At 36.9% G+C, this 13,234-nt stretch overlaps 1 protein-coding gene across 1 annotated transcript in view; it reads right to left on the minus strand.

Annotated features, from left to right (window-relative positions):
- Positions 1–8,208: 8,208 nt before the first annotated feature.
- Positions 8,209–13,234, minus strand: part of LOC132393208 (interleukin-1 receptor accessory protein-like 1) — a 1,367,875-nt gene continuing 1,362,849 nt past the window's right edge. The window contains exon 11 of the mRNA XM_059968177.1: positions 8,209–10,608. Within this exon, the coding sequence (XP_059824160.1) occupies positions 9,887–10,608 (722 nt within the window). The 3' untranslated portion in view covers positions 8,209–9,886. The remainder of the gene's footprint in view (positions 10,609–13,234) is intronic.

A 13,234-nucleotide genomic window follows, 5' to 3' on the forward strand; every position in this document is an offset into this window, starting at 1 on the left:
CTCATCCTTCCTACAGACCCCACTCTCATCCACACAGGGAGCAAGAATCTCAGACCTGTTGGACAAGCTCAAGGGCTGAGGATCCTACAGCACCAACTCTTGGATCCCACTACCCACCTCACTCGCAGTCACACCCTCTTGTCCTTGAACATAGACTGAATTTGAGGCAGCTAACCTAACGGGTGTGACTATTTCCTGAAACAGAGCATCCAGGTAACTCTCCCCCTCCCTGAAGTGTCGCAGTGTTTGAAGCTCAGATTCATCAGCTCGATCTCATTGGCTCTTCATGGGGCTTGGATCACTTGGACCATACCAAGCTTTACACCAGGTTGCTGTTTATTGACTACAGCTCAGCATTTAACACAATCATTCTTACAGTTCTAATGAAAAGGGTGCAAAACCTGGGCCTCTGTACCTCCATCTGCAACTGGATGCTCGATTTGCTGACTGGAAGATCACTGTCTGTGCGGATCAAAAATAACATCTCCAACTTGCTGATAAACAACACTGGTGCACCTCAAGGATGTGTGCTTAGCCCTATGCTCTACTCACTCTACATCCATGACTGTGTCTAGGCACAGCTCAAATGCCATCTATAAATTTGCTGACAATACATCTATTGTTGGCAGAATTTCAGATGACGATGAGGTGTATAGGAGCAGGATAGTTGAGTGGTGTCACAACAACAACTTTGCACTCAATGTTAGTAAAACCAAAGGACCAAAGAACTGATTGTGGACTTCAGAAAGGGTAAGATGAGGGAGGGATCAGAAGTGGAAAGGGTGAGCAATTTCATGTTCCTAGGTGTCAACATCTCTGAGGAGTTATCCTGGGCCCAGTGTATCGAGGCAACACACAAAAAATGCGAGAGGAACGCAGCAGGCCAGGCAGCATCTATGGAAGAGAATGAACAGTCCACATTTCAGGCTGAGACCCTTCATCAGGACTCAACATAGTAGGTTATATATAGACACCACAGCGTCTATATTTCATTAGACGTTTGAGGAGGTTTAGATGTCCTCAAAACACTTGCAAGTTTCTACAGATGTACAGTGGAGAGCATTGCATCACCATCTGGTATGTTTGGGAGGCACTGAACATGATCGAAATAAGTTGCAGAAAGTTGTAAACTTGGTCAGCTCCGTAATAGGCACTGCCTCCCCACCATCCAGAACATCTTCAGGGAGTGATGCCTCAAAAAGGCAGCAATCATCACCCAGGAAATGCACTCTTTTCATTGCTACCATCAAGGTGGAGGTACAGAAGCCTTAAGGCACACTCTCAGTGATTCAGAAATAGCTTCTTTCCTTTTGAGAGTACATTACTGAATGAACATTGAACCCATTAACACTACCTCCATTTTTTCTCTCTGTTTGCACTACTCGCAAACTGTAACTTACAGTATATTATTTCAATGTAACAACCACAAATATCATGATATATGCCAGTGATATTAAATCTGATTCTGATGTATGTGAATATTTATTTAGGGGGTAGGTGAGAATTGCGGAAAATGGAGCTAGCGATAAGCAAATTAGATCTCTTAAGTAATTATTGACACCACACTGACTATTATTAGATTTGCATTGCTTGTTCAATTTTTTAAATCCAAAAACTATTAACTGTTTTCTAATTTTATGTTTTATTTCCAGTAAGTCTTCTAATGCACCGGTTTATCTTAAGGACCTTTTACATCTGAAGGAAAACTGAAGCCTTTGGATCTGAATCAGATGAGGTCCATAACATGAGAGTGGGCAATGGCTATGTGGTGAACTACATATACCTGTCTGGACACGCCCCCTGCTGACTGCTGCTGTGGCTCCTCCCACAGACCCCTGTATAAAGGCGATCAAGGCCTGATATGTTCAGAGGTCTGAATGAACCTTGATTACAACTTAACTGCAGGCTCTTGGCACCATTATGCTGACAGATCAAAGAGATGCAATGTCTATCACACACATTCATGGGCTAGAATTCACGATAGTAAATCTTTTGATATTACACTGTAAGCTTAACAACAGCTCTTTTTACAATTGGCTCATTTTTAGCTATTCAGAAAATTCCAAAAATTCATACTATTGACTTTTTACTCCTTTACAGGATTTGGTATTTTTGCAGCCTTTTTCACTAATGTAATCAAAATTAGATATTAAGTATTTTCACTGTAAAAAAAACCCCTAAAATGTTCTGAATTTTTGTTTTAAATGTGAGAGCATTGCCTCTTGCTGGCTCTAATTTTGTGAATGATTTTCCATTTAATCAAATGATTTTTTCCACTATACTTTTAAAAATGAATTTATTCTTTCATTTTTATTCTTCGATTTATTTTTAAAATTCAAATACAGTACTATCTTTGTTTCTGCCGAAAGTACCCCTACAGCCCTGCTGGGTAGAGAGTTCCATGATTTAGATGCCGAACCAAAGTATGATGATATGTTACTTTGGAGGAGAATTTATAGGTTTAGCCCTGTTTTCAAGTATCTTTTGCTTCTGTTTCAACAATTCTCCCACAAATTTGACTTTAAAATGTGATTATTTCAGTAATTCTGATTGGGAGTTTAATTGAGAATATGTTTTGTTTTCCTCTGTACCTTTTCAATAAATATGCTGTGGTATTGAACTTCCTGGTTTAAGTACTCAAAGGAAAGTACATTGAAAAGGAAGGTGTTCAGCACTGCAGATTGCCATAGATTCTCCTTACTCAAGGGGTAAAATGCCCACTATTTGGTGACTGACTTGCTGCTAAGTATACAGATTTCCAAAAGGCACATCTCATCAATAAAGAGAATTAGTGTATCCATCCTGGAATGTCAGGCTGGAACAAAGATAAAAAAAAGTACACAAATTCACTTTATATAAATAAGGTAAATAAAGCTGAAAGCACTCTTTCTATCAAATTTGAAAATAGTAATGAATGCTGAGATTCTTCTAACATTTGGAAGGAGCTAACTCTTCCGTGTTGGTTCCTGATCTTTGAAATATTTATCCTCTCCACCTTAACTATATTTAATGATCTGGCCTTCATCTCCCTTGGGAGATTTCAAAGATTCCTTACAGCCTGAATGAAGAAATTTCTACATTTTTAAATGATTGGGTCCATAGTTTGCAACTTTATTATGTTTGTAATTTTCAATTATGGCAGTGTAGGCAATATCTAGGGAAATGTATTTAATCCAGAGTTTATACTTGCAATACACAATTGGCCAGATATATTGCATTCAAGAATGATTCCAATTGCATCCAAAAAAACCAGAATTCTGCTCTTGACTTCACAAGATTTCTGAAAAGTAATTTATATATAAATATTTCATCTGTCTTACCTGTGAGCATATTACTTTCAGTCAAAGTTAGCTTCATACCATGCAGGGCAACAATCATTCCCCTATTCAATTAGCTCTCATTCAAGTGCAAGAGCACCGGTCGCAGCTGTGGATCAGGCTTCTGCACGGCAGCAAAATAAGTGATGGATGTCAATGAGTTCTGTGACAGACCGGTTCTTTTTGATGTATCCAAATCAAGTGAGAAAGATTGATGAAATTTTCATGGAAAACCTGTTCCATTCTTGTCAATTTAAAATTATATGCATTAATGTTTTACACATTACTTCTAGTCTTGTCACTTTCATGATGGTCAGCACCTAAAACATGTCAAAAGCGTAATTCACAGTGTTGTGAAGATTTGTCATGCTTGAAGAACTTTAGGAAGGTGAGGGATGAAAATGAGAAAAAAAACATATTTATTTTGATTGTAGTGGAGCTGTTTTATTTTAATAATGATGCATGGAAACAAAGCTGGGAAGTTTTATTTGTAACTGCAGAAATATAGAACACAGCATTGATCATTTCAGAATAATCTGTAACCTTAAATAACAGTTAACCATTCATTACTATTAGAAATAAAAGTTGTGAATAATCAGCTATAATTTATCTATACTATTTTATTGTTCATTGAGTTCACAAAAATTGATTTATCATTATCTTGCAATTTCCAGTTAAGAGTGACCCTAGAAGAAAACATTTACAAATTGAACACATACCCTGTTTATTTTCTCTGAAAGATACATGTGATAAAGCAGGTAGCTTAACCTCCTTCAGATACAAAAATATTCATATGCAAGTAATAAAGTTTTTTTTTCCACATTCAACATTTTGTTTTTTAACTAAAGCAAAAATTACACCAAAGGTATTCAACTCTAGACAAAGTACACCTTGTGCTTTAACAAACCAAGGGCAATATGTGCTCACGTCATGTTTGCAAGGAGTCTTGTGAAAATGCTGTGGCTTTATTTTTCCTTGAATTATGAAAAATATCCTGTACCAAACTTGCCTATGCTTTTCTTTTCAACGTCTTTTTTTTGCAAAGTTAAGGCAAGTACAATCAACATTACAAAATCCACAACTCTATTGCTAACTATGCAGTATTCATGTAAGTGAATCATGTTCCTTGATTGTATAAAAGTGAGATAGGAAAACAAAAAGGTGCAACATTTGCTACAAGATGTGCAGCCTATGTGCTGAGTATTTTTACCTAGAGGAAAGGGATGTTAAGATTACAGAAATATTTACTCAAACTTAAGAGTAAATAATGTGTTCACCCTACACCTTAAGTGTCATGACCTTAGAAGCCATTTTTCCTTCTATTATTCAACTTTATATTATGCATTAACTGTAATTTATAAAACTTCAAAAATTTTGAAACTGAGTACCAACTTTTAGGTAGGAGCATGACTACTTTGGAATGCCAATGGGCAGTGCTAATATTGGGTATCTCCATGAAAAAAGACAGAGATGGATGATTTGGGGTTAAATTGTGTCATGGAAGTATAAGATCTTAAAACAATGCAGAAAGAGGCAGGTACTTGTGAATTTGATTAAATACAAAAAATATCAGATCTTGGATAATAATTACACTTTTTGTTAAGTTAAATATGTAGCTCTAATCGTTGTTGACATAATTAATTGAAAAAAGAAAGAAAATAAATCATAATAATTTTGTAAACTTGCTTGCGTTTCAGAATAAGATTGATTACAGCTGCAAACTTGACCAGTCGGATGCAAAACCCTATTGTAATATTTTAAAACTCTAGCACCTGCTGGCTAATGTCCATACAACCTGGACAACTAAAGAACAGTTTACAGTTAAAATAATATTTGAATGCAGATGTAAAGTGTTGAAATAATCTATAAGTATCTACCAAAAATTCAGGTGTACAAACCATATATTCATGCATATTTTTCAATAATCCCCAACAATGATGTTGTATTTTATCCTATCACTGCAGTCACTACTGATTTTGACACCTTTTTTTAAAGAGAGAGATAGATTGTGAATAGAGAATATTTTTTAAATGCCGATAAAACATTGGTCATCTTATTGGATCTTACTATTATATCAAAGAAGAACTAAAGGCAATTTAGTAGACTTTGTGGGTTTCCTAAACTTGTACGATTAAAGGACTGACTATGAACTCACTGTAATTGTTTTACAGTTCATGCCAAAATGCCGAAATAATAAGTGAATCAAACAACCTTAATAGATTGGTTTGTACCACTTGCGAATTTCAATAATTCTTGATCAACATCCTAAAACCAGAGCTACAATGCATTTCACGCATCAATGTGATGCAAACGTTATGTTCCACTGACGCAAACAAGCACAAGACTGATCTATTTTGTGGGCCTTCACTCAATTTTTAATTCAGGTTGAAAAATCCTGAATGCTTATTTAAAACAATGTCATCTATACACTTGATTTTACAGCATTATCTTTATTATAATTTGGAAAAAATCAGTACTATTAAATCATCAAATCATGATATTTAATCCATGTGGCATACCTGATACAATATATTTTTTCCACTTCTGATTTATTTTAATGATTCATGAACACATACTTAAGTTATAGGTACCAAGATTTTGCTAATATGATAAGGATGCTACTGTTACAAACAATTTAAAATGGTAAAAATTAAAAAAAACAATACAACTAATGGTACAAAACTTATTACAAAATTTGATCAATTTATCACATTGATGTTCTAGTGCTGAATGTACTTTTCTGCATTCCACTCAAAAAAAACATCTCAAATTCAACAATGTCTGTGCCATCACCTCACTTGCCTGCACAAATTTATCCTGTTTTTTTTTGAAAGTTATTGTCACATTTGCCTTTGCGACTGTAATCCAATCCCCAACAACTGATCATGTAATATTTTAAATTTGTGTCAGCTCTTGTTCTTTCCAATTACTTACAATCTGTCTTCCAAAGCCATTGCCTTTGCTCCCATGGGACATACTTTCTCCATATTTACTCTATTAAAACTCTTCAAGATATTGAATTAAATCAAATGTTCCCCTGCTCTCTTATGCAAAAGCAAATTATTGAGAGTGCTGAAAATCTGAAATAAAAACAGAAATGGTCAGCTGGTCAGGATGAACATGATTAGCATTATGAATTTTTATTCTAGTATTTCCAAGTCACTCCTCGTGAATGGTTTTCTATCCCTTGGAACATATTGGTGCATATCCACTAAATCTTTACTGTTTCTTTAACAACTTTCTCAACTTGTGAGGCTTCACACCCCAGATATGTCCTAAATAATTGTTTATAGGAGCTTCACTTTATTTCCTTGTTTTCATACTATGCTTCCATTCATAAAGTCAAGCATCTGAAAAGCTTCTTTAGCATTTGTCCAGACAACTTTGAAGACAAACTCCAATCCTGTGCCCATTTTTTAATTTGTACCATTCAGAATGCATGTGCATCGTCCCTGCCATAATTAATCACTTCCTACTTGTTTGCATTTAACTTTAGCTGCTCCTTTCACTAGTCTTTTGACATCCTCCTGAAGCCTATGATGTTCCACATTTATCATTGCATTTCTGAGCTTCCGGCAAACTTTTACATTATGCTTTGTGTACACAAGTTTAGATCACTCTTATATATTTGAAAGAACATAAACTGTTGCTTGCTTTCACTCACTTCCCCGTGCTCGTCCAAGTGCCAATTTGGCCTTGATTAATATTTAAAATGCTCTCCACTTTCACTGTCAGTCTAACTAGCCTGTACTGGCTCTTTTTTTTCTATGACACATTTCTTTTGGACAATATATTGCATACAGTCATTCAAATATCTGGTACAATTCCTATATCTCAAGAGGACTGGAATATAATTGGCAGAAAAATCCTGAAACTTTCATTATAAAAATAGGATGCTTTCTATTTGACTATAAGTGAATCTTGAGCATAACCTGCTTTTGATTTTTAGTCCAATCAAATCCTGTACTTCCTCAATCATTAGTACTTTGGCAGCATCCACTATTTAACTGAAGAATTACAGTATTTGGCTCTCCTGTTTTCCAAAAAAATTCTTTCAGAATCCTAATCAGCCTGATGCACATTTTGTTTTTATGAACTAAGTACTTGTATGATCTCTTTGCAGTCTTTGTTTCCTTCTCAAGTGTTTCTCTGTACTTTTTGGATTCAGCTTGGATCTCTAATGAACCATAAACCTGAGATAATCATAATTCAATTTTTCCTGTTACCTGTTAATCTCTATATCTTTAATCATCCTGGGATGATTTTTCACCATCCATGAGCATGTATCATGTCTGTACCTGATCTTTCTTCTCTCTAGAGGTATCCTATAGTTATTCCTATTTTGTTTACTTGTCAATCTCCAAGATTGAATCCCTTTACAACTCACTCAGATGAGCAACTGAATAATTTAACCTATTCTGCAGGAATGTACACCAATTTCCACCCCTCCCCCATGATGTTGGCACCAATTATCCAACAATCACTGTGCAATGAGTCTTATTGTTTATTGTTTGGCACACTGAATCTGCCCTCTTCTCTTCTGCCACTCTCAAAACAGAAATGATCAATGTTAGAGGAAAGGCATTCCTTTAATCTTCAGAGTCTGTATGCATGAAGAAATAATAATAGAAGAAAATAGAAATAAAGAAGGGGAAATGAAACAAGAAATGTAGTGGGAAACTGCTATCTGTATGTCTTTACTTTTCAAATACATATGTAATTGAGGCAAGCTAGTTATGTGAAACGAATGTTACTACCTCAAGTTTACATTATAAATAAATCAAACTATTTTTTCTCTTGCACTGTGGAGCCTTTTGGATTGTACCTTATACATTTTTACATTTCTTTGTTGAAATAGAAACCGTATTTCTTACAAGTATCATTACTGGCTAACCCTATTCAAATTAATAAATTGGCGGCACTAGAGAGATTATTAAAGAGCTACTGATTGTCTATATCAAGGAATGCATGCTGACATTTTGAAAAAACATAGATTACTAAGTGATTATAAAGGGAGCATGCCATTAGCGGACATTACCATGCTTTTTGGTATTTAGGCTGTTAAGACACAATAAACAAATTCTGTGGTGACAAACATATTGTTTCTTCTCATGATTAATAAAAGAAACAACAAGTTCCATGAAACAAATTAAAACATTCCACCTCTGCATCTGTACCTCAATAGCATGGACAGAAATGTATCTGTGGGGAATGAATGAAGTTGACAACAACATTTGGCAAAAAATAATTTTAATTTTTAAACACTGAACATGTTAGTGGGCTGCGGTTTGTAGTCTATTTAACAAAATGATGTGAAGAGTGAATTGAGGCATTAAACAATATTACTATAGTGACCCACAAGCAAATGAAAAAAAAACTAATGACTTTGCAGCGTTGAAACACAATAGGAAGAATGATGTTTCTCTAATGCTTGGTGTAATATGGCTATTTGATAACTAATGGTAACAGCTGTGGCAAAGACACAAAAAACAACTTGTTTTCTTCTGAAATACCATTTATTATTGTGGAGGTAGAAATGGCCCTAACCACATTTAAACAAACCACTTAAGCAAAAAAAAAGATTTAACTGTACTTTTTTTTTCTCATTTTCTGGGAATTGTGCACTGATGTGAAAATTAAAAAAAAACTTCCATCAAGTGCATTTTCCTGTGAGAAGTGCAACATAGTTTTGCACAATATTTTCAAATGTTTGGAAGACTAATTTACTGTTGTACAAGAGCATAATTTTCCACTTAAATAGTCATATTGTGTCTTCTTTGTTAGTCATTATTATGAGCTCATTCTGTCAGCAGATTCTTTTTTAAACACTAGTCATGATCGATATCTGAAAGTATAATAGGAATTTATTATTAAGAAAAATATGATTATCTTGTGACTTTCAATGGTTTACGCTAGGACTATATCTACTTCATCTCTTAAGCTTCTACTTAATAATTTTTCATCAGTAAGTTCTTTCAGTGAATATCTGCAATTAAAGGTGTACTTCAGACTGACCTGTTATCATACTGAAGTGAAAACGTCACCTACCATATACACTCTAGGGTTCAGTGTCTTTGATATATAATGCCTATGACTTAATATGTAATGTAGTAATGTACACATCCTCAACAACAAATCACATTTCAGGAAACTGACTGTGGCTTTATATAGTTATTCTTTATCTGGAGTGAAAACTGGGGAAAAAATCTCACACGTTTGATCACACAACCTTGCAAAAGCATCCCAGTAAAATGTCAAAATCAAGCCATTTCCATCTACATTAATGAAAAAAGCATGTCTATATTTTTTTCTTCATGTGACATGGATACGCTTGCCAGTCCCCTTAAAAATTCCAGTATCAGTTCTAATAACATAGAACATAGAAAACAATCATAAATGTAATAGTGAGAGGCAAGAATAGAACAGGAAGACTCTGATGTTACAAACAAATTATTTATCTACAAGACCCTGTGTTTTCATATTTCTTTTTGTATAACAGCAGCAGTCAAGGCCATGGTCCCAGGCACCAGACTGTGTAACCTGATGGAGAACAAACTACCCAATAGCTGTTACCAAATGACACTGGACACACTGGTCTCCCTTGGCAGCAGTGGTAATACAGCACTGTTTGTGTGAACCTCATCTGGAGTTTGCTCCTTGCTTATTTTATTGTGGGGCCTCTGGCCATTAATAAGTGTCATGGGGATGTTGCAGTATGTGTGTTGATTACCCAATGAGGTAAAGGGCATGATGCCACTGGTAGGAGGTACATCGTATTCATAGCTCCGATAGTAATGCTTGTGCCGCATCTGCGTGTGGTAGGTGTTGTGAAAGGTGGAACGCAGGTCCGGATGGGCAGTGGCCAGAGCCGTGGAGGTTGCCGCTGCCATGGAGATGGCAGACACTGTCTGCAGTTCCCCGAATGGGCCCTGCTCGCTAGCATCCAAGACCTGCTCATTAGAGATCGGCTCTATCCTCTTGAAGGGCATCTCGTACTGTAAACGTTTCCAGAACTTGGAGTCCAGTTTGTTGCACTTGGGTCCATTCCATTTGATAACCGTAAGGAGCTTGATTGTGTCTTTGAGAGCCTCAATCTCCTGATAGTTTATAATTCCTCGAAGTTCACTGCATTCAATAAGTATCACTTTAATTTCACCTGTGACCAACATGTTGCGTAGTCTGTTTTCCAGTTCAAATATACTCCATCCTCTCCTTATGACATAGTTTGGGGTCAGTACGATAATTAGTCTCTTGCTCTGATCAATGCATCGTGCCACATCTTCAACATATGCTGAAAGTAAAGTAGGATATCTCCTTTTACAAGCAGTAGCAATTCTTTCTCACTTAAAGGCTAAACATTGTGATGACATGCATGACACTACACCAATGATCCTATCTGGATTTAAGCATGATATCCACCAATTACTACTTGTATCACAATGAAATGAGGGAAGATTTCTGATCATCGTAAAATTGACTATGTTCAATAAGATTGAATTCATAACTGCCACACAATACTGGCCAGAGGAAATTTTCTTCATTCTTGCTGGTTTTAATTCACAGGGATGCAATGGAAATATCTCAAAAAAAGAGCAGTTTGAGAATTGAAACAAGGAATCAAGTACAATGTTCACCATATTTCACGGTTTTTGTTGTCTAACTACTTCTCATGCCTGTTGCTCAGCAGTTCTCAGGTCACTGAGCAATCATTGAAATGCACTTAGCAATGACCATTTTCAGGGCTAAAATATCTTATCATGAAAACTCATACCATAGATTGAAGGTAATTTCAAAGTTCATTTTGGGTAGGGATACTTACAAAGAACCACTGAGTTTAACTTTCAAAATCAGGTGGAAAGCTGACGGGAACACTTAGTCAGCTTTTTAACACAATCCCTGATTTTCCAATGCAGAGTGAACACCAAGTGAACAAATCAACCCAATCATCTTTCTCTCTATTGGTGGAATTAGAAATCTAACCTCATAACATCTACTGGAGTATTGTACCTTGTCAAGTTTATTTGACAAAATTATCACAAGAAAATATTGGTAAACAAAGGGAGGTGATTGAACCAAGCAACAGGTGAGGGGCGTGCTGGTAGAAGCAAGTGGGTAAAACGAGGGGATGATAGATAGGAGCTATAGGGAGGTAGTCACCCCAGTGTTGCTGGAGGCAGTTTCCTGGGTGACAGTCAGGGGAGAGGGAAAGGGAACAGGTAGCCAGTGCAGAGTACCCCTGTGGCCATTCTCCTCAATAACGTATAATGCCTTGGATACTCTTGAGGTGTACTGCCGACCAGTGGAGAAGCTGCAATGACCAGGTCTCTGACTTTGTGGCTCAGAAGAGAAGGGAGAAGAGAAATTCAGTAATAATAGGGTATTCCAAAGATAGAGGAGTAGACGAGATTCTGTGGATGTGCAAGAGACACCTGGATGGCATTTTGTTTCCCACGTGCCAGGGTCAGGGACAATTTGGATCAGGTCCACAGCGTTCTAACGGGAGAAGATGGCCTTGGTACATATTGACACCTATGACATAGGTAGGAAAAAGGAGGAGGTCCTGAAAGAAAATTTAGGGAGTTAGTTAGAAAGCTGAAAACCAGGACCTCCCGGGTCGTAATCTCTGGATTGTTTCCTGTGTCATGCACCAGTGAAGGTAAAAAACAGAGTGATTTAGCAGATGAATGTGTGGCTGAGGAATTGGTGCAGGAAAGGGCTTCAGATTTATGGATCATTGGGATCTCCTCTGGGGAAGATATGATCTGTACAAAAGGGAATGGGTTACACTTGAACCTGAGGGGGATCAAAATCCTTGCCTTCAGGTTTGCTAGAGCTGTTGGGGAGAGGGTAATTTGGCAGGGGTATAAGAACCAGAGTGATAGAGCTGAGTATGGGGTCGTTGGTGTACAAGCAGAAGCAGTGTGTAGTGAGACTGTCAGGAAGGGCAGGCAGATGACAGGGCAAATTGCAGTCAGTGAGATGAGATGCAGTGTAACATATGGCCAAAAAGAGTGATGAATGCAGGACTGAAGATGTTATATTTGAATGCACACAGTATACATAATAAGGTAGGTGATTTTATAGCATAGCTAGGGATTGGCAGGAATGACATTGTAGGTATCACTGAGTTGTGGTTGAAATAAGATATAGTTGGAAGCTTAACATTCAAGGATATACATTGTATCAAGAGGACAGATAGGTAGTTAGAGGGGTTGGGGTGGCTCTGTGGGTAAAAAATGAAATCAACTCCTTAGAAAAAGGTGACATCAGAGCCAAAGGCGTAGAATTCTTGTGGGTAGAGTTTAGAAACTGCAAGGGTAAAAAAACCTTGATGGGAGTTATATACAGGCCTCTGAACAGCAGCCAGGATGAAGGGTGCAAATTACACCAGGAGATAGAAAAGTCATGTCAGAAGGGCAATGTTATGATAGTCATGGGAGATTTCAATACACAGGTAGATTGAGGAAATCTGTTTGGTGCTGGATCCCAAGAGAGAGAATTTGAAGACGTTTTACAAGGTGGCTTTTTAGAGCATCTTGTAGTTGAGCTCACTAGAGGGAAAGCCTATTCTGGATTGGCTGGTTTGTAATGAACCAGATTTGATTAGGGAGCTTAAAGTAAAGGAACCCTTAGGAGCCAGTGATCATAATGAATCCACCTAGAATTTGGGATGGAGAAACAAAAGTCAGATGTAACTGTATAACAGTGAAGTGAAGGGAATTATAGAGGCAAGAGATGAGAGATAGACAACCTTATTTGAAAGGGGACGCTAGCAGGGATGATGGCAGAACAGCAATGGCTGGTGTTTCTGGGAGCAATTTGAAAGGCACAGGATAGATACATCTCAAAGAAGAGGTAGTCTAAAGACAGGATGACAAAACCTTGGGTGACAAGGGAAGTCAAAGACAACATAAGAG

This window comes from Hypanus sabinus, chromosome 4 (assembly GCF_030144855.1).
Source record: "Hypanus sabinus isolate sHypSab1 chromosome 4, sHypSab1.hap1, whole genome shotgun sequence".
NCBI classification, from domain to species: Eukaryota; Metazoa; Chordata; class Chondrichthyes; order Myliobatiformes; family Dasyatidae; genus Hypanus; species Hypanus sabinus.